The 18511-nt window shown below is 40.6% G+C and overlaps 1 protein-coding gene across 1 annotated transcript; it reads right to left on the reverse strand.

The window, feature by feature from the left end:
* Positions 1–1951: 1951 nt before the first annotated feature.
* Positions 1952–4540, reverse strand: LOC101745520 (cholinesterase 2). The gene is made up of 3 exons (XM_021347827.3): positions 4319–4540; positions 2850–4114; positions 1952–2222 (listed from the first exon to the last, which is right to left on the reverse strand). Exons 1-3 carry the CDS (start codon positions 4505–4507, stop codon positions 2042–2044), a joined length of 1635 nt encoding a protein of 544 aa, XP_021203502.2. The 5' UTR covers positions 4508–4540; the 3' UTR covers positions 1952–2041.
* Positions 4541–18511: the final 13971 nt, after the last annotated feature.

Below are 18511 nucleotides of genomic sequence, written 5' to 3' on the forward strand. Positions count from 1 at the left end.
TGAGTATGTGTGTAGGTGAGTTAGGCTGCTCTTAGTTTTCTCACTGCTGAGGGTCGTGAACATCATATTTCGATAGGATTTTACTTCTTGCAGTGTTCCTACAGCGCCTCCGATCATTGGCCGCATGAAGGGCTTCGTGGAATGGGATCTCTAGTGTGGTGCGGATTTGATCGAACTACCTTGTCTGACTGTGCCCGCGCGGTCTCTTTCCCTCGATCTTCCCTGTCACGAATAATCGAATGTCTCTTTAAGCTATCGGGTGTTTTCCGAGCAATATGACCGAAGAAGTCTTGTCTTGATCTGCAATTGGTCTAAGATAGACATATTGGTTCTCTTCGCTGTCCAAGGTTTCCGGAGCATTCCTCTCTAGCACCACATCTCAATAGCATCCATGCGTTTACGATCAGCCGCTTTGAGAGTCCAAGGTCTCCGCTCCATATAGAAAAATGGAAAACACCAGAGTGAGCACCAGTTTTATCTTTGTTTTCTGGGTAATGTTACGGCCTTCCAGATTTTACCGAGCTGGGTTATGGCTCCCTTTGCCATTCCGATATGCCGTCATATTTCAGGTTCACTGGATCCGGTATTGTTGATGTTCGAGCCTAGGTAAATAAAGTTGTCAACGAGCTCAAGGCTTAGTACTCCACTAAGCTCCTACTTTTTTGTGCGATCAAAGACCATAATTTTAGTTTTAGATCTGTTGATGGCAAGTCCCATCTCCAACCCTATGTGATCCATCCTGTTCAAAAGCTCTGTCATCTCTGCTTCTATTGTGGCAAGTAGAGTTGTGTCATCTGCTTAGCGCAGGTTCGTCTACTGCACTAATCAAGTATTATTGTCTGTCTGCTCTGAACACACTCTACCTACCCCCAAATTTTAGAAAAGCCCAAGGTAATTTGTCACGTTCGCGCAGTCTAGAGAGCACAGGCTCCGATTAGTTCTAAACGCGTATGTAGTATAAGAGACACACAAAAGTGGTAATGTTAATGTTGCTGTTAATGGCTGACTTGTGTCAATTATTGAGCGTTTGAATAGATCGAGGAGATGGTTAAGTCTAGGACTGCTTAGTGCGTGCCGGGAAAAGTTTACAAAAGTTTAGATTTTATTTATTGCATAGTACATTGTATAATAAACAATGACTGTTTGGTCGGATTGCATCATTTTATGGAATCTCGATACATTACGCGCTAAAAGCAAGGGAAAATACCAGGTTAAGTAATATTAATAAGCTGTTAAGTCTAAACTCAGAAAATATAAAAGAATATCACGGTGAAAGTGTATATCTAAAGATGATTGTTTTTGTTACAAATTTGTGGCAAATTTGTTAAAGTGCGAGGTATGAAACTTGGGTTAAACAAGAATACGAACCTTTGTAAAGGCGAAAAGGCCTAGTTGAATTGTCCTATTTGGAATCTAGAGCAGTCATGGAGTCGCGTGGCTAACAAGGAGGGAACTTTAGGCAGGTAACAAAAAGAGAAAACTGAACGCATTGTTGAGCCTGAGAATGTGTTAGAGTCGACTCCGCTCCGCCACACACTGCCAATACTCAGTTACATTCAAATTACATATGTGGTTTTCACATTTTTAATTTATTTTTTCCCTAGTTGTTAGAAGCAAAAGGTAAAGCTACAATTTTTTTGGTCCTCAAATTTAATAAAAACATCGCCAGTGAAGAATTCTCACAATTATTAATTAATTTGCTATTAGTGTTGGAATTGTTTGAAAGTAATAATAGAGATGAAACCTAGAAAAACTAGTCAAAGTAATTTAGAACCATGAGCTGTCTTTGGATGGTAGGTTCAGTGAAGAACTGATCTTGATAGAGCTGCCCAAGTGTGTGTCATTTTTATGATTCTTACGCGACGAACTCGTAAATAAGGAAATTTTCGAAAACTGATAGTGGAACCCTTTGGAAAACTTGTGGAAAAGCCAATGATAGACAATACAAGCGTTTTTGAATAACACAGCATTTATTTTCGGTCGCTTCACATCTGACAAGGCTCTCTTCTCTCTTTATAAGCTATAACATTATTGCAAGGCATTAGTGAATGCGTTCCAGTTTTCCATACAGCTTGTAGAAGAGATCCCAGAAGGCCATGCGGTCGTGGAAAGGCCTGCTCTTGAGTCCGAAGTCGGCGCCGATCTCCAGGAAGGGCCGCCTGCTCGCCGTCACTGGCGACCACACGACTGGCAGCAGGTCAGATGTTTCAGGGGTCGGATTGCTGACAATGAAATGTGCACAATGAACAAATAATATCTACTTATAATAAATTTTACAATAATAAAGTAGCTTTTATTGTTACAGTTGCGCAGTCCAGTTAACGGCCCTTCTGGCGTTAAGTGGTTACCGGATGCTCGGACATCACGGCGCTAACGTATTTGATACCCTTTTCTTACTAATTTGGTAGAAATAGACAGGATTGTGGCACCTGCTCGCGCGGGCTCACAACGCGCCCTAGCGACAATGAAACATGTCGTAAATTTGAACATCATTTAACATTTATTGACTGTGTTAATTAATAACGCGGGATAGTTCATGACTCGTTTGCTCACCTCCTCTGTAATACGAGTATGTAGGCAGATAAATCATACTAAATGAAGATTTCAATTATCTACTAGTGAAACGCGGTCACGTTCCACAAATTGTATGCAAAACATCGATTTCTTAAAACAACTTGCGCGCTATCGACCGTGCGTTCATTGCTGCTGGTTCCAGGACAGAGAATCCAGTACCAACCGGAGTGCCGACAAAGGATTTATAGTTTAGCTGCGCAAAGAGGACAAACCAAGAGAAGTACGTAGACACATACAGGCTTAGTTTTATATTTAATAATATAAATCTGACATACCCGAACTTAGCAAAATTGGTCCAAAGCGTAGTGATTCTGTCAATGACTAGTTGATCCTCCTCCGCAACAAGCTCACCCGGCTGCAAGTCCACGGCCAGCAGGTAGCCGAGCTCGTCCGCGTGCGCCGCGCCCGGCGCTGTTATTCCAAGATGGTTTTTCATAGCGTTTCGACCGCCATCGTACGAGAATACATAGTAATATATGTCTTCGTTGCCCGCGTTCAATATCTTCTTAAGGGACCGCTCGACGGGATAATGAAAGTAGTAGTTTGAAGCAAAATTAATGAATTTATCAAAGACCTCCGGATTGAAGGGTTCGTCTGCGATGTAGAAATGAGTTACGTCTTCTTCTATCTCGTTCTCCTTCAAGTCGAAAGCTATATTCATGTAGTTTCTAATGGCCGGCTGCTCATATTCTTCCGGGCTGATCAAGGCGTGCAGAGTTAGCATTTCTCGATCGTTCATTCCGTAGATAACCGGAATATTGCGAAGCTTTTTAGGGTCTAAATTTTCTGGAGTATTAGCAAGAAATCTATAAACTCCATTATATTCATTTTCGATACAAGCTCTGAACAAGCCGAAGGTGGCGTCCGTCAAAGTGACCGGGCCATCAGATCTAGTCGCTCCGACCACCAGGAGCGGGTCTTGATCGGCTAAAAACGCTATAGCTTCTACGAAGTTGTCAGTTTCGAATCCCAATCGGCTGGCTATTCGTATCGGGATACTGTTGTCAGGTTTCATGATGGCTCCAGGAATAAAGGCGGATGCGCTCTGAACGATGACCTGGTTGAAGAACTTCTCTTGCTCGGTTAGTAGGTGTAGCTCGACGGCGACGCCTCCCGCACTTTCCCCGAACAGAGTTATCTTAGAGGTATCTCCCCCGAAAGCCTCGATATTTTCCTTGATCCATTTTAAAGCAAGAACTTGGTCCTTCAACCCCTGATTCCCAGGAACATCGGCGCTGTCCAAACAAAAGAATCCAAACGCTCCAAGCCGGTAGTTAACCGACACAATGATAACGTCATGTCGGACCAGATCTTCGAAGGAGTAATCTCTGCTAGTTCCGCTGCCAGACATGAAGCCCCCTCCGTGGATCCAAATCATCACCGGGCGCTTATTCCGCGACGTCGCCGTGTTGGGCACGTAGATGTTCAGGTTCAAGCACTGGAGGCTTCCGACCGCGACATTGTCGGTGAGTTGAGGACAAACCACGGAATCGTCGAACGCCTCGAATGTCTCCTCGAAGCCGGGGTGCGGCACTGAGGACTGAAACGAACACCGACAATTAGGTATTTATAATTTGTTATATTTGGTTATATTGGGTTACATTTGGTTATAATTGGTCATATTTATATTTGGTTTCTAATTACTTCTTCATCAGCGTCGAACGATTAACTCAGTATAATTGAAATGATTGGATGGTGTTTTATTCAAAGCGACATTAGTAATAAACCGAACTATCAAACTCACCCCAAAAGGATTATCCTCGTCTACTAACGCGTAGGGCACACCCAGGAACTTGGAGAACTCTCCATTTTCGGACCTAAGACCCTTGATGAGTCCCTTCCGGGTCTCAACGAGCGGGTCTACTCTCAGCCTCGCCCCCGCCGCCGACAACAAGGCGACCACGACCACCGCTAGAGTCACTGGTCGTAGCATGTTTGAACCAATAATACACTATTCGACGCTCTCAGATGTTTTATATAATACATTATCTCAAATTGATAATAGAACGATACTGTAATCTAGAATCTGAAAAATCTGACTTTGCATTTTAGTCATCGATAAATTCTCGAGTCATTCTTAAAAGATTAGCGTTAATTGGCTTGACTGTCTGGGACCGAGGATCGTGGGTTCGATTCACGCATCGGTCAAGCGTTCCTTGAATGTCATTAATATGTTTATTTGCTCTCTAAGCGTGTGTCGTCTTCCTCTTCTTCCTAGCGTTTTCCCAGTCTAGTGACAGGGTCCGCTTTCCAACTTAAACTCCTCCACTTTGAACGGTCTCTGCTTTAAGCCACACCGAGTTCTCACATAAGCTTGAGTTTTACCATAAATATTGTTAGTAGTTTTTTTTTCGCGTGAAATATTTACTAATTACTACTACTGTTTATATTATACATCAATAGAAGAGATTTTTTTAAATACCTATGTAATTAAACTCAGTAAAGCTTAAAACATGAACTTGCAAAAATATAAATCCTTCAAACATTGTTGCCAGATTTCAATTGAAACACGCACACTCTTTCTGTGGCTTTCGTTCCATCATATGGAATGTGTAAAAGCCCCCTTAAATTATCATAGCGCTTAGAGCACCTTATATTCTCTAAAAGATCCTATAAAGCATAATTAAGTTAATTAAGATAGTGTTAGTTGTAGGCTGGTGCCCAATCTTCAGTTCTGATGAAATCGGAAACATTCATTTTTACGTTTGTATGGATCGAGGTTTATTCCCGCTGCTGAGTTTTGCTGTGAGTAGTCCTCTTGGTTACGGAATATCGGATTGTTGAAAGGTTTGAGTATATCCTCAAGAATGGTTTTTGATAAATCAGGGCTTTTTTTAATAAAGTAGGTGGTATGGTAGGTAAAAGATATAGTGGTCAGTCACTCCTTGTATGCCAGCACCAAATTCAAAATCATTTATTTCAACTTAGATGTCAGTATAACACACTTGTTGAATGTCAAAATATAAATAACAACGTTAACTCTACCACCCCACCAAAACATCAGTGAAGCCGAATAAAGCTCACTTTGAGCCTTACTGAATAACTAAGGAGCTTCTGTATATGGAGCATATTTGAGCAGAGCTTGTTCATTCTGTTTATCGAAATTTTGCTTAGTAACTAAACTATTAGAGTCATTAGATCATGTTTATCTATTACCTCTTTTTACATAGAGTCTAAGAAGTTTTCTTGATTACTCTAGCGATATATGAATTATCGCTTAAGTAATAACCGGTTTCTCCAGCGTCTCTTACAAGCAGCAAGTTCTAAGTCATCTTTTAAAATATACGAAATGGTTCTTGATGTTATATACTCCTTACTACTATTTAAAGTCAAAAGGTACGATGATTTATGTTTGTACTAATATTTTTCCAAAATGTTCGATACCTTTGTTTCACTAACGTATATTCTGTTACCGCATTCTTTGGATCTTCCGCAACAAATAATATGTCACTCTGCGTCTTGTCTATTTCCTACCTGACCTACTTGAGAACAATATGAGAATGTATAATCATAGTGGTCAACAGTCGTTCAAGTTGACCGGAGCGCGCTTTGAGTTCATGCCGCTCAGCTACAACTGAATTTGTTTGTTCGATAGTAGACTTGACGGGGTCATCGACGCGACGGTCATAACCGCATTGTTGAGTCTAACAGGACAGACGCGCTCACTACCCCGTCGACGGTAAGCGGACACCCGAGCTCCCCGAGACCTCGCGAGTTGCGGCAGCCGTTGTGTATGCGAGGGTTAGGTATCATTTGCAGCATACAGAATAGCCTGCGGTGCCTGATCGCTAAAACGTTTGATGATTTGATAAACTGATAACACCGATAATTTAATAATTAATATTGTCTGATTGACTCCGATGTTGATGGAGCTAGATGACTGGCATTAGCGTGTGCACAATGAGTGTGCCGATCAATTATCAGTGTCAGCTAATTACGTGACGTTCGCACATAATTTCGCTGTCGCAACTTCCTGCGTTCGTTATCTCCCTCAACACATTTCCAATTCCACTTTGGTTTCAGATTTGCGAAGAGGATACGACACTGCCCATCGTATGTGTATTCTGCTGCGACTTTGTCACATTCATACTCATAATCTCGAACTAAGTAGTGGCATAAAATAAGGGATAACAAATCGAAATTTCAATAATTGTCATAAATTTGCAGCTACCTTCCGGCTCCACAACAAGAATGCACAAGATGATATTAACCGACGTGTGCCGGCAGCTCTTACACCGCTTATATGTACATATATGTATGTACATATCAAGGGGTGAAAAGCTATTTGGCTTAAGCAATATTTTTGCAACTTTACCATTTAAAGCCATTTAAAGTCAGAGTTAGAGCCATTTAAAGTTTAAAATTTGCACAAATATCATGACAAAAGAACTTATTCAGCTATTTGAATGTGTTAAACTTCATTGAAGTTCAATTAAAAACATCAAAATTTTGATACTTATGCCAAATAAAACGGACCTTTAATTACAACATTCATGTGTATTTCAGATTTCAGATGTAACGAGTTTTGGCTCTCGACGAAAAATTCAAACACTCCGTAGTTATACTTCTCTTTATTACTACAATTAATATAATACATAAATTGCCTTTTTCGGTACATTTTTCATGATCGTCCTAGTTCAGCTTTCAAATTATAATAATTGTTTGTAACTCCGCTCAATCCGTAACAAAGTCCGCCATCTTTTTGTGCGATCGCCCCGCGGTTTTCCACAGAGCGGAAGTGAACAAAGGCTTATTATAGTCATGAAACTAGTGGTTAAGTCATAAATCGTAATAAGTCTTAAGTCATAAGTCATAAGTCATAATAAGTCAAAAAAACGGCTGCCCCACCCTTCAAACCGAAACGCATTACTGTTTCACGGCAGAAATAGGCAGGGTGGTGGTACCCACCCGCGCGTATTCACAAGAGGTCTTACTACCAGTAAACTTGTTAATAGGTCCAGATACTCAGCGTAATGGGTATATGGCACCATCTACACGATGACGAAGTCTCAACGATTATCCTATCCTTTAATATCATAATAGGCAAGATGATGGTAACTTAACCTACACTTACAATACAAGGTATATGCATGTGTACCTCCAGTAATTCGCGTAAAAAAGGCCAACCTTCCGTTGTATTTATTCTTAATTCTGTAATTATTCTACAAGTTAATAGTCCGACTACTTTAATAATAATATTTACATAAATGAGGGGCATGAGTCTATTTAAAGTACACACTACAATTTAAATAAAATTATTCTAACAGTTTCATGCCTAGGTATAGTGTAGAAATGCAATCAGCAACTTATTTACAATAATGTTTTAGCTCGTTTATTTAAACTAGAGGTCCCGCAGTAGTCGAAATTCGACTATAATTAATTGGAATTGTAAGTTTGTACACTATTATGATTGTATTTTATACTTTTATAATCACAAATTTCGCCAAGACTACACTAAAAAAATATTAATAAAGACAAACAATATTTAATCTATTCTCAATTTGACAACAGACGTCAAGAACAATAGTTTGACAATAAATAAATAGTATGCATGCGTGTGTGCGTCAAATACATGGTATGTAGTGCGTGTAATGTTTTCTTTATTGATTTAATGTATCTTTTATGCATTATTTTCAAAAAATATGAGCATTGTGCACTTCTTCTCTATGTTCTCTATAAGTATGGAAAATTTCATACTACTCCGTCCGCATAATTTTCCGTAAAAAGGGATACAAAGTTTTTGCTTCACGTATTAATATAAAGATTACGTTAGTAAATATAATGTTCCTAACACGAGGAGTTTCCAGTTTGTTTCATAAATGTAGGTAAGGCGTTGCAGACTCTAGATGGGCAAACGAGCCCACGGCTCATCTGGTGTTAAGTGGGTTATCGAAGCCCATAAACATCAATAAGTAAGTGAATGTCACTAAAGATAAGATGTTTAAATCTGAATAATATAGTGTAACGGCTGTCCCAGCCTTCAACTCGGACGCAATAGTCCGGGTGTCGGTTCAGCCAGTACTCTCTCAGTACTCCTCTTATTAATGATATAACCATAAGCTACTCAAAATCACCATCAGGTGGGTCGTAAGAGTTTTTGGAAGATTATTGGAAGCTATCGAATGTCCTGGTGTTGAGTTATTGCCGCAGTCCGCTGCCTGGTAGCCGCTACAGTAAAATACGAAGACAGAGGCTCAATTGTGTTACGTTAATACAGTCCCTCCTCACTGTCTGCGGTGCAAGACTGCTTGCGGTAGAATCGAACTGCCGAACTCACTATACTATGTCTTTTTTGGATTTGGTTTATTATTACATGATGATTATTGATTAATTCAATACGAAAAAAATCAGCTGCGGCGTGTAGAATGTACTCGATAATGTCTTAAAACAGAACATACAGTAATCATAATAATCAAACGAATAAACACCAAATATTTTATTTTTGTATTGTTAAGATGGGTGGATCAACTCACAGCGCCTCTGGTATTAAATGGTGACCGGAGTACATTAACCGAGTTAATAACAGCACCCACCTTGAGATATGAGTTCTAAGTCTACAATACTTTACAATAAGTTTACAATTTCTACAATAATACGTTTCCTCACCCTTCAAACCGAGTCGCAAAACTGCTTCACGGCAGAAATAAGCAGTGGTACCTACCCATGCAGGCTTATAAAAAAAACAATTAATAAGATAAATGCATAATAAAATAGAATAAATCCAACAAAAACCTGAATCGCCCTACTTCATATTCACCAGAGACACTATCGTATTATAATATCCAAGTTCCGATCACCAACATTCGAGCAGACGATGTACCTACTCCAGCCTGCACCTGACCTACTTCAGAAAAAACTTTCGAGTGGCTGGTCGCAGTGGAGCAATGTCAGTAGTTGAGGTCCCCCGGGGCGCGCGGCGGGTCGCGGCGTGCAGCCACAGCCGAATATGATTTATTGACAGGTGAGTGCGCTCTCACATCCGACTAATCCAAAACACACTGCGAATATATTGACTACAAAGCAGTCGTACATTGTGTAGATATAACTAATTAGTTATAATAACATATAAATTATACTAATAAATTAATTTTTGTTTTTTAAGTTTTTTGGCAACCATATGAACCTAGTCAACTGGTTTTATATTAGTCTCATACAGAATTTAGTCAAAATAGGTTTAGAGGTTTGGTCGTGACAGGACAGTGAAGAAGCACTCTGAGTTACTATTGTATGTTAATTATATTATTGTAATGCAACGGTAATGTAACGGTACTACACACTACATATGCTCCTGTATTAATATATACGAGCTTATGGCCCAACTGATGGGGAGTGGTGACGGTCGCACATGGACGTCAAGAAGTCGTCGTGGCCTTAAGGATAAGACGTCCAGTGCATTCGTATCTAGCGATGCACCGGTGTTCGAATCCCGCAGGCGGGTACCAATTTTTCTAATGAAATACGTACTTAACAAATGTTCACGATTGACTTCCACGGTAAAGGAAACGCATTACTGCTTCACGGCAGAAATAGGCAGGGTGGTGGTACCCACCCGCGCGGACTCACAAGAGGTCCTACCACCAGTAATTACGCAAATTATAATTTTGCGGGTTTCATTTTTATTACACGATGTTATTCCTTCACCGTGGAAGTCAATCGTGAACATTTGTTGAGTACGTATTTCATTAGAAAAATTGGTACCCGTCAGCGGGATTCGAACACCGTTGCATCGCTACATACGAATGCACCGGACGTCTTATCCTTAAGGCCACGACGACTTCAACGGTGGGGCAGCCGTTGTAACTATAGGTAGTTTTCCAATGACAGCATAAGAGCGCATTATGCGGCATAATGCTCAACGTTGAATGTTCCAACTACAGCAACGCTTCGCACAATCGAGCAAAAGTACTGCTCTCGCGTGATACTCGCAATCGATACCGACTCAGTGACAGAAAATTGACAAGTGTTTTTTCTTTAAGTTGGCATTGATCGAAATTTTGTTTATACTATCGTTAGTAATATTATTTAATGTTGAAAAAAATTGTAAGGCTTTCGTTTCGTCGTAGTTTCTTAGAAATAATCAATGTTAATTAAAACTGTGCTAACTTAGCGCACTCTGCTGATGCATTTGAAAACTAATTCACGTTCCAATTAAGCTTCAGCATAATTCGGCATTGTGCGTCACTGAGTCGCATTATGCTCTGTAATTGGAAAACTACCATACTGAGACCTTAGAACTTATATCTCAAGGTGTGTAGCGCATTTACGTTGTAGATGTCTATGGGCTCCAGTAACCACTTAACACCGGGTGGGCTGTGAGCTCGTCCACACATCTAAGCAATAAATAAATAAAATTAAAAAAAACCAGGAACAGAACCAAGCTATTGCCTAACACCCGCCTGAACACTCTCAGAAAGCCTCCTTTGAAAAAGGGTATGTCATAGCGAAATTATAAAGGGTGCAATGTCTATATGTGCAACAACAAACAAAAAAACTAATAAAAATCTTGATAGATGTATTTCTTACCCATATAGGATTGAAAAGGTTCCAGTATATAAATCAGATAAAATAGACCTACTTCTACAAAAAATGAGCGTTCTAATGAACCTATGACTTTGTATCACTAAATTGATCAACAAGGCACCAAGGTGACGTTTTGAATAAGGCAGAAGTGGAAGTGTTGACGGTCCAGACAACAAGAAAAGTAGCATTGTTATCAAAGGACTTAATACATATGTACATACATATAAATAATACACACATATAGGTATATATACATATATGTTATCTTGAGTATTCGTGATGGTTCTGCGATAATTATTCAAAAATCAATAAAGCACCTGTTTCATGAATACAGAACAGACCAAATACAGCTACTGTTGCTGTAGGCGACCAGTTTGAATTATTTAAGCTGTATAAAATCTACTGCCCACCTGGGAATTAAATTTATTGCGCAACATTAACAAAATACATTGGGAGGTACTACATTCATTGCAGGAGGCGACCGAAAAATCAGCAAATAAATTCTGGGAAAAGTCCAGTACTATCCCAGACTATAAAAATGATAATGATACATGATAAATCAATATGATACATACAGCACGGAAACGTAATCATAACATTGGGTAAATTTTGAAAGTACACAGAATGTCACGCAAAAGTATTCATCCTAAACGTATTTTTGGCTTTAAACAGGAATTTGGAAGTTACTCGAAGATAGAGAGCGTTTTTCTTCGATATCCAAGAAGCTTTTGTTAGGAAATGGCGTAAAGTTGCCCTCCCGATACAACTTCGCGTACATATCCCACGCCGTATTAGGTTCGGCAACGCAGTTCCCCCTGTGGCGGTAGCCGTCTTAGAACACAAGATATTTGACAGACGCACGAATCTCGCTAACGGCATAAGCTTGCATATATATAAAATTCTGACAACAACGTTTGTGGCATTCGATCTACCCAGCAATTTCACCCGCTCGATGGAAGATCTTCCCTTTGTCGTAACCCCAAACCCCAAACCCGAGCCCCTCTTTGACCAGTTCATATCCCGGACCGCGAAGATTCGTCTACGGTGCTTTACTTACTCACTCTTACTTTTACTAGACTTTATCCGATAATTCCGATCTGGAAAAGATAATTGTTAAATGAGATACTATTCCATTAGAAATATACGTAAATAAAAATGAATACTCGTGTAAGCTCACCGCTGCTTTGGGAGCGTCGAGTGAGCGAGCGCTCGCGGCGGCTGTGACGTCACCGCTATCGTCTACATCAGCTGTAGCACCGTCCTAGCTGTGCAGTGTGTCGCCGGCCGCGCTCGGCCGCGACACATATTTTTTGCAGTTCCAGGAATTTCCGGCGGTCGCCCCTTTGAGGGCCACTCAGGAATTTAGTATCGTTCCTTATATTATACAGAAGATTCACATCGATTAGATCTCCATTTAACGTATTCATTTCGTAATACATTCGAATGAGAAAAAAAGAATTGAATATTTATCACGTCACCTGTTGGTTGCAAACATAAAGACAGAACCTACTGTTGTCAGCCGATGTGAAATCAATTAGGTAACGAGTGCATACATCATTTAACTCCGAGACACTCATTGTTGTATTTAATATATTGTTACTACTCGATATGTCAATATACATTATAAAAAAATCAGTGCTATTAAAGGGAGCGCACAAGGTGTTAAATAAAAAAATTAAGACGACTATATAGTGCGACACTCGCACGCAAGCGGACGACGCGACTGATACAGCGTAGCCAGTGTCGTGCGTAGCGCACATTGTGTTCATAATTGTTATGCAAATACTAATTAATGTAACAAATAACAATTAAGCATCTACGGGAATTTCAATAAAACATATAATCCGATGCGTGTGTATAGCGGTGGCCGGTCCGGGCGGTGCACGGAACTAAATTATGTCTTTATCGGCGTCTGGCCATCGTTAGACATTTGTCTACGATTTATTGTGTCGTGTGCTCGCTCCGCTGTGGGAACGCGTTCAGCATTTGTGTCGCCGGGGCTACAGTCGACACACCGTCATTTTTCCCCGGACACTGTCCTCCTTGTGAAACTGTTGTTGTTTCGATAGAGTCGAGACGCGGACGAATTATGCGTCGGCGGATTCCGACACTAATGTCGCCGTTAATGACACATTCCTTGCTCCGACCCGGAGTCACTTCGCCGTGATCTATTGTTTCCTCATTGCTTGAATTCATTGTGCAATGAATGCGAGTAAGCTCGATTGTGACGATGTGTCTTGAGTGAGGACGGGACACGGAATAGTTGGGTCCGCAGCGGGAGTCGGCCGGCGGGCCTGGGGTGGCGCCCGGCGCGGGTAAATAATGACATTTAATAATTGATTAATCGCGCGGGTGCCGCCGCGATGTTATCGGCGTCTCTCCTCCGTCGCTACGATCACTCGCTAATTAATTTAAATGAGTCGAAGGCTGAGCACAAAAACAGCGGCAGAGACAGAGCAGCGCCTATCGGGACATCGAAACCTCCACGCAAACGAAATGTACTTGATTTAGATGGTATCGACCGCTGACGATCTATGCGCTGCAGATATACTCAGCTGTCTTGAATTTGATCCTTGCTGAACGATTTGCTTCTGTTGCTTGTTCGTTTCAAATCTGTGTAGGTACTTATTATATACATTTTTGGAACACTTAATTTTGATAATTACCTACTGTTAAACATCGAAACTTGACAAATAGCGTATCCACAAGGTCACGTCGGCTATATCGACAGATTTTGTTTTCGAATAAATTGTTTTATGGAATTGGGATTTCTCTATTATTATATAATAGATACAATCAAAAATATATTAAAACGAGTATCAAATCCGGTCGGTCGTGGTATAGAACCCAATCACATTGACTAGAGATCATAGATTCGGAAGAGACTTTTATTGATTTACAATAATTCGACAATGTTCTGTAGAAGCAGCGGCCGCTCACAAATATTTATATTGGACTAGATTATGTACGTATGCTAATGGCTGCCTTTCAACGTATCGTTTCGCTGTAAGCATTCCGATCATTTTACCTTCAGTGTGTAATAATGTATTGCTACAAACTGTTGGGCGCCTTTAGGCAACAAACAAATACTATGTCAGTGTGATTCGTAGTGACGCATCGTCCCGTGGAGTCGAGTGGAAACATTTTCGGTCTCAAGTATCAGGACTTTATTGATCTTCGCGCGTGGGCTTCAGTAGCTGCCCAACACCAGATCAAACCTTTGCAGCACTCGTTTCTAGTCCTCTACTTATTTCTAATAATATTCTATGAATATTATTGTAACCATTAAAATTCCTAAAAGCCTTAGTATTATAATATACCTGGTATACCTACGTTAAACGTCAAACGTAAAATCGAAATAAGCGGAGCTAAGGTACCTGCACCAAATTATTTGCTATCCACACCTGATTTGTAGAAAATCAAAGACTAAAAACCAGAATATACGCTAACGATGTAGGTAATTGTTACAGTAATCCGTTGCTTAGTACTTAAACTGAGGCGCTACACTCTTAACTACAACTCATGCTCATTAACCACTCTTTGTAACTCTCTAAATAATAAGTATACAATACTAGAATGCGTTCCATTGGTGCAAATATGAGAAGAGCTAAGTGTGGGCAGGGCATAAAGATCTAGGCGTTCAATTATTTATGAATATTACAGCTTTTGAGCGCAGTTCTAATTGAAAGAACTACAGTGAAGTTGTTCGTTTGTTCATTTACGAGCGCTCTGAGATATTGAGGTGTATATACATATATATGTGTATGTAGGTAAACGAGCTGACTCCTGGCAGCGGTCCCCGGTAGCCGCAGCCCGGAGAGCGCAAGCCGGGACACGGGGTCGAACCTTCGATTGTATTGTACATCGGCTGTCTCGCGCTTCGAAAGCCGACCGACGGGCTCGAGTAATGACTCGGTGTCACCTAGTGGGCTCGCTCGTCTACACTTGTGATTGGCCCGCTGTTCAATCTCTGAGTAGGTACATTAGCACCTCGTCTGTGTCTGTCGCTCAGCTTTCGTGCACTTTAGTCTGGAAACCAGTGGAGCCTAAAGGTTAAAAAGCCCGGTGTATTTGCCGGTACAAGCGAATTCAAGCGATGCGACTACGCCGGCGCTCAAATCTTGCAGACAGGTACCACGTACTGTACACATGTCTGTAAAACATTTCCACGATTAAAGAATACCTACTTGGCCGGTGTTTAAATCCGCAGGAATAACCAACCAACCAACCAAAAGGGCCAAAAAAAATGGTGACTACTAATAACATTGTAAAGTCAATACAACATGATGCTCAGATTGTACTTATTTCCTCGTGTAGTCTCATTTCACTATATTACAATACATCTCTCTGCTGCAGTATTTTTGTTGGATTCTTTATTCATATAATACCTACGAAACTTCTTGATCCAGCAGACAGCACTTACAATGACAGAAATAGAACAGGTAGTCACAGCACAAGCAGTGACTTGAGTATTTAATACGTACGCGAATATTAATCTTATTAATTAATATCGATATAGATCTTCAAAGAAATAAAAAAAACCTCGGTAATACAGCAGTTGTTCGTGAGCGGCCCGACTGAGTTGAAACTCAAACTCCGCCTGGAAGAGATCGTTTTCATCGATGAGACCGCTTATTGTACAACTATACCTACCTTTTAACTGTAATTCAATGTTACTTAATTGTGTTTTCGTCTGCAATAAAATTGCATACTTTTTTAGTATAATTATATGCATATATACCTATATTATATATTATATGCATGAACCCCTCTCAGGTGAAGACCACCTCCAAAGATTTACATTTTGTTTTATCACGGATAACCACTGTTAACCGCTAATATAATATTAGAATAATAAATAAAATGTAGTTAATTAGTTTGGTACAAGAGAGCACATGTACCGACACGTTCCCGACGCATTGGCCGCGGTAGCAGCGGTACCGAAGGCCCTATGTAATATTTTGTAGCATTTTATAGACCAGTGGCAGTTCTCGGTAGCGATGCGGATCAGTGATAACGCGCGGAGTATCGCAGCGGCTCCGCACCACCTTGAGCCTTATCTTATCTCTTACATTAAGCATCGCTTTTTCTAGCCATCGGTCGATACGACTGCCAAGCATTTTGCGGATATCGACGCCTTATTCCGGAGTCTCTAAGTTATATAATCGCTTGAAATTTCTCAGACTAGGGAATCGTAATATAGGTCGTAAAAACAAAACGTGGTCGTATCGAAACCGGTCGTCGTCGGTAAATATTTTCAAAGTGTTCCGTTAATCAGCAGATTGAACTAATTAGTGAGGACTCGACTCGTTGCTCTGCTGCTAGTACTGCTAGTGCTGCTAGTGAGGCTTCAACAGAGAGTTCGACGAAACCCACACGCTGAATTAGTACTTTCCAACTTGCAGTTTGCATTCACGGCTGACACCTGCATAATGCGATCCACTAGTAGACTCACCTAAGAACACTCTTGTGTCATGAAACCTCACTCTGAATCGTTCTAGCCGTGTGTCTACTATGTATGGTATGTACTCGTATGGTAATGAGCGTTCGACAAGAAGGCTGGAGCGTGCTAGCTCACTTGAGGATTGTTCATGTCCGCGGACGAGTATAGTGAGTAGCGCCAGGAGAGGCGGGAGAGGCGGGCGGCTCACGTAGATGCCAGGCGAGTGTTTGTTCGAGACGCAGGAGCCGCAGGACATGGGGCGGCGCGCAAGATGGCCGGCGGATGCGGTAATTGGTTTCGTGGAAGCCGCCGCCAGCCGCATACAGATTGTGCTCGCAAAAACCAACGCTCGGCAATTAGGGCTCCATCGCCCCTCCGAGTGACACGCCTCCAGACGCACTTACACTCTCAATGCTATTGACTACCATATACAAGGTTCTGACTAATATCCAAAACAATGTCTCCAAGCCATTACTGTGTAAACCTTCCTTAACTTATGCCCTTTAATGTTATCGTGAGTGACTGCTATCAGACAACTCATACATAGCTTTCAACGGTGAAGCTAGAGATTTGAAAATGGAAGAAAATATTATTTTTATAACATGAACGTTGGATAGATAATAATTATAAAAAAAAACTTATTACAACACTCCCGGAAAGAATAATGCAAACGGGTGGGGATCAGGATTCAAATAATAAATACAACGGCAGAAAAGGACATTGACAACAAATTTAGGTCTGGCCCACGAGCCTGCCCCAGGTGTGTGTTGTTGAATCATGCTAGATTAGCAGGTAGTCTTAGTCTGTGTGCTAGACTGTGTCGGTGCACGGCTCACCTTAAGAACGCCTTTAAAAGCTAGCGCATGTAAGGCGGCTATTCTTGTGCCGGCGCGTATCGGCTCTACCCACTGCTGGCTTGGGTCGTATTTTATTATATTTAATTGAGTACGATATTAAATTAATATTAAATTAAAATAATATCGCTCATCAACCGTCATAGAATAATTAATATCATGTTCCTAAAAAAACTAATCCGGAACCATTGATTGTAACCACTTCAGAAATTTTGATTTGATTGAAATACATATGTGCATTAATTGACGGCATCGACATTTTTAACGACACGTGTCTTGGTCTCAAAAACAAACTAGTATCCAAGTTCCTTTGATTATAATTGATGGGAGAATGTTAAGTACCTAGTTAACTCTTGTTTTCATGTTCTTTTTAAATATTTTTTTCTTATGTCGTACTGTTAACATTTAAATTTAACCAATTTCTCCGTTGTTTGTAAAATTGCTGTAACATGTCATAGTGTGTTTATAAGAGATTGCTGTACATGCCTGTAACTGGCTTACATACCAGTACTTAATTTTATACTTGTTAGTTAAGCTAGAACGTTTTGTGTGTATTGCTCCTGGTGTGTCTAAATAAATAAATAAATTAATATTTGAATTTTTTACAACATAAAATAGGCTTATGTTCTTAAAAAAGTGTATTAAAAATATGTAAAACAAGTCCAAACTCTTTTGATGTAAGTCTATTTAATATACTTGTAATTAGCTGAAACTGATAATTGATCGGCAAACTCATCGCGCACACGCTAATGCCAGTCATCTAGCTCCATCAACATCGGAGTCAATCAGACAATATTAATTATTAAATTATCGGTGTTATCAGTTTATCAAATCATCAAACGTTTTAGCGATTAAGCACCGCAGGCTATTCCGCTGCAAATGATACCTAACCCTCGCATACCCAACGGCTGCCGCAACTCGCGAGGTCTCGGGGAGCTCGGGTGTCCGCTTACCGTCGACGGGGCAGAGAGCGCGTCTGTCCTGTTAGACTCAACAATGCGGTTATGACCGTCGCGTCGATGACCCCGTCAAGTCTACTATCGAACAAACAAATTCAGTTGTAGCTGAGCGGCATGAACTCAAAGCGCGCTCCGGTCAACTTGAACGACTGTTGACCACT

The sequence above is a fragment of the Bombyx mori genome, chromosome 22 (assembly GCF_030269925.1).
Source record: "Bombyx mori chromosome 22, ASM3026992v2".
Taxonomy (NCBI): domain Eukaryota; kingdom Metazoa; phylum Arthropoda; class Insecta; order Lepidoptera; family Bombycidae; genus Bombyx; species Bombyx mori.

Coding starts and splice junctions, on each gene's coding strand:
- LOC101745520 (XM_021347827.3), bottom strand. CDS start 4,507: ATGCTACGACCAGTGACTCTAGCGGTGGTCGTGGTCGCCTTGTTGTCG. Junction 4,115..4,318: donor ACGAGGATAATCCTTTTGGG/GTGAGTTTGATA, acceptor TGTTCGTTTCAG/TCCTCAGTGCCGCACCCCGG. Junction 2,223..2,849: donor ACCAATTTTGCTAAGTTCGG/GTATGTCAGATT, acceptor TTTCATTGTCAG/CAATCCGACCCCTGAAACAT.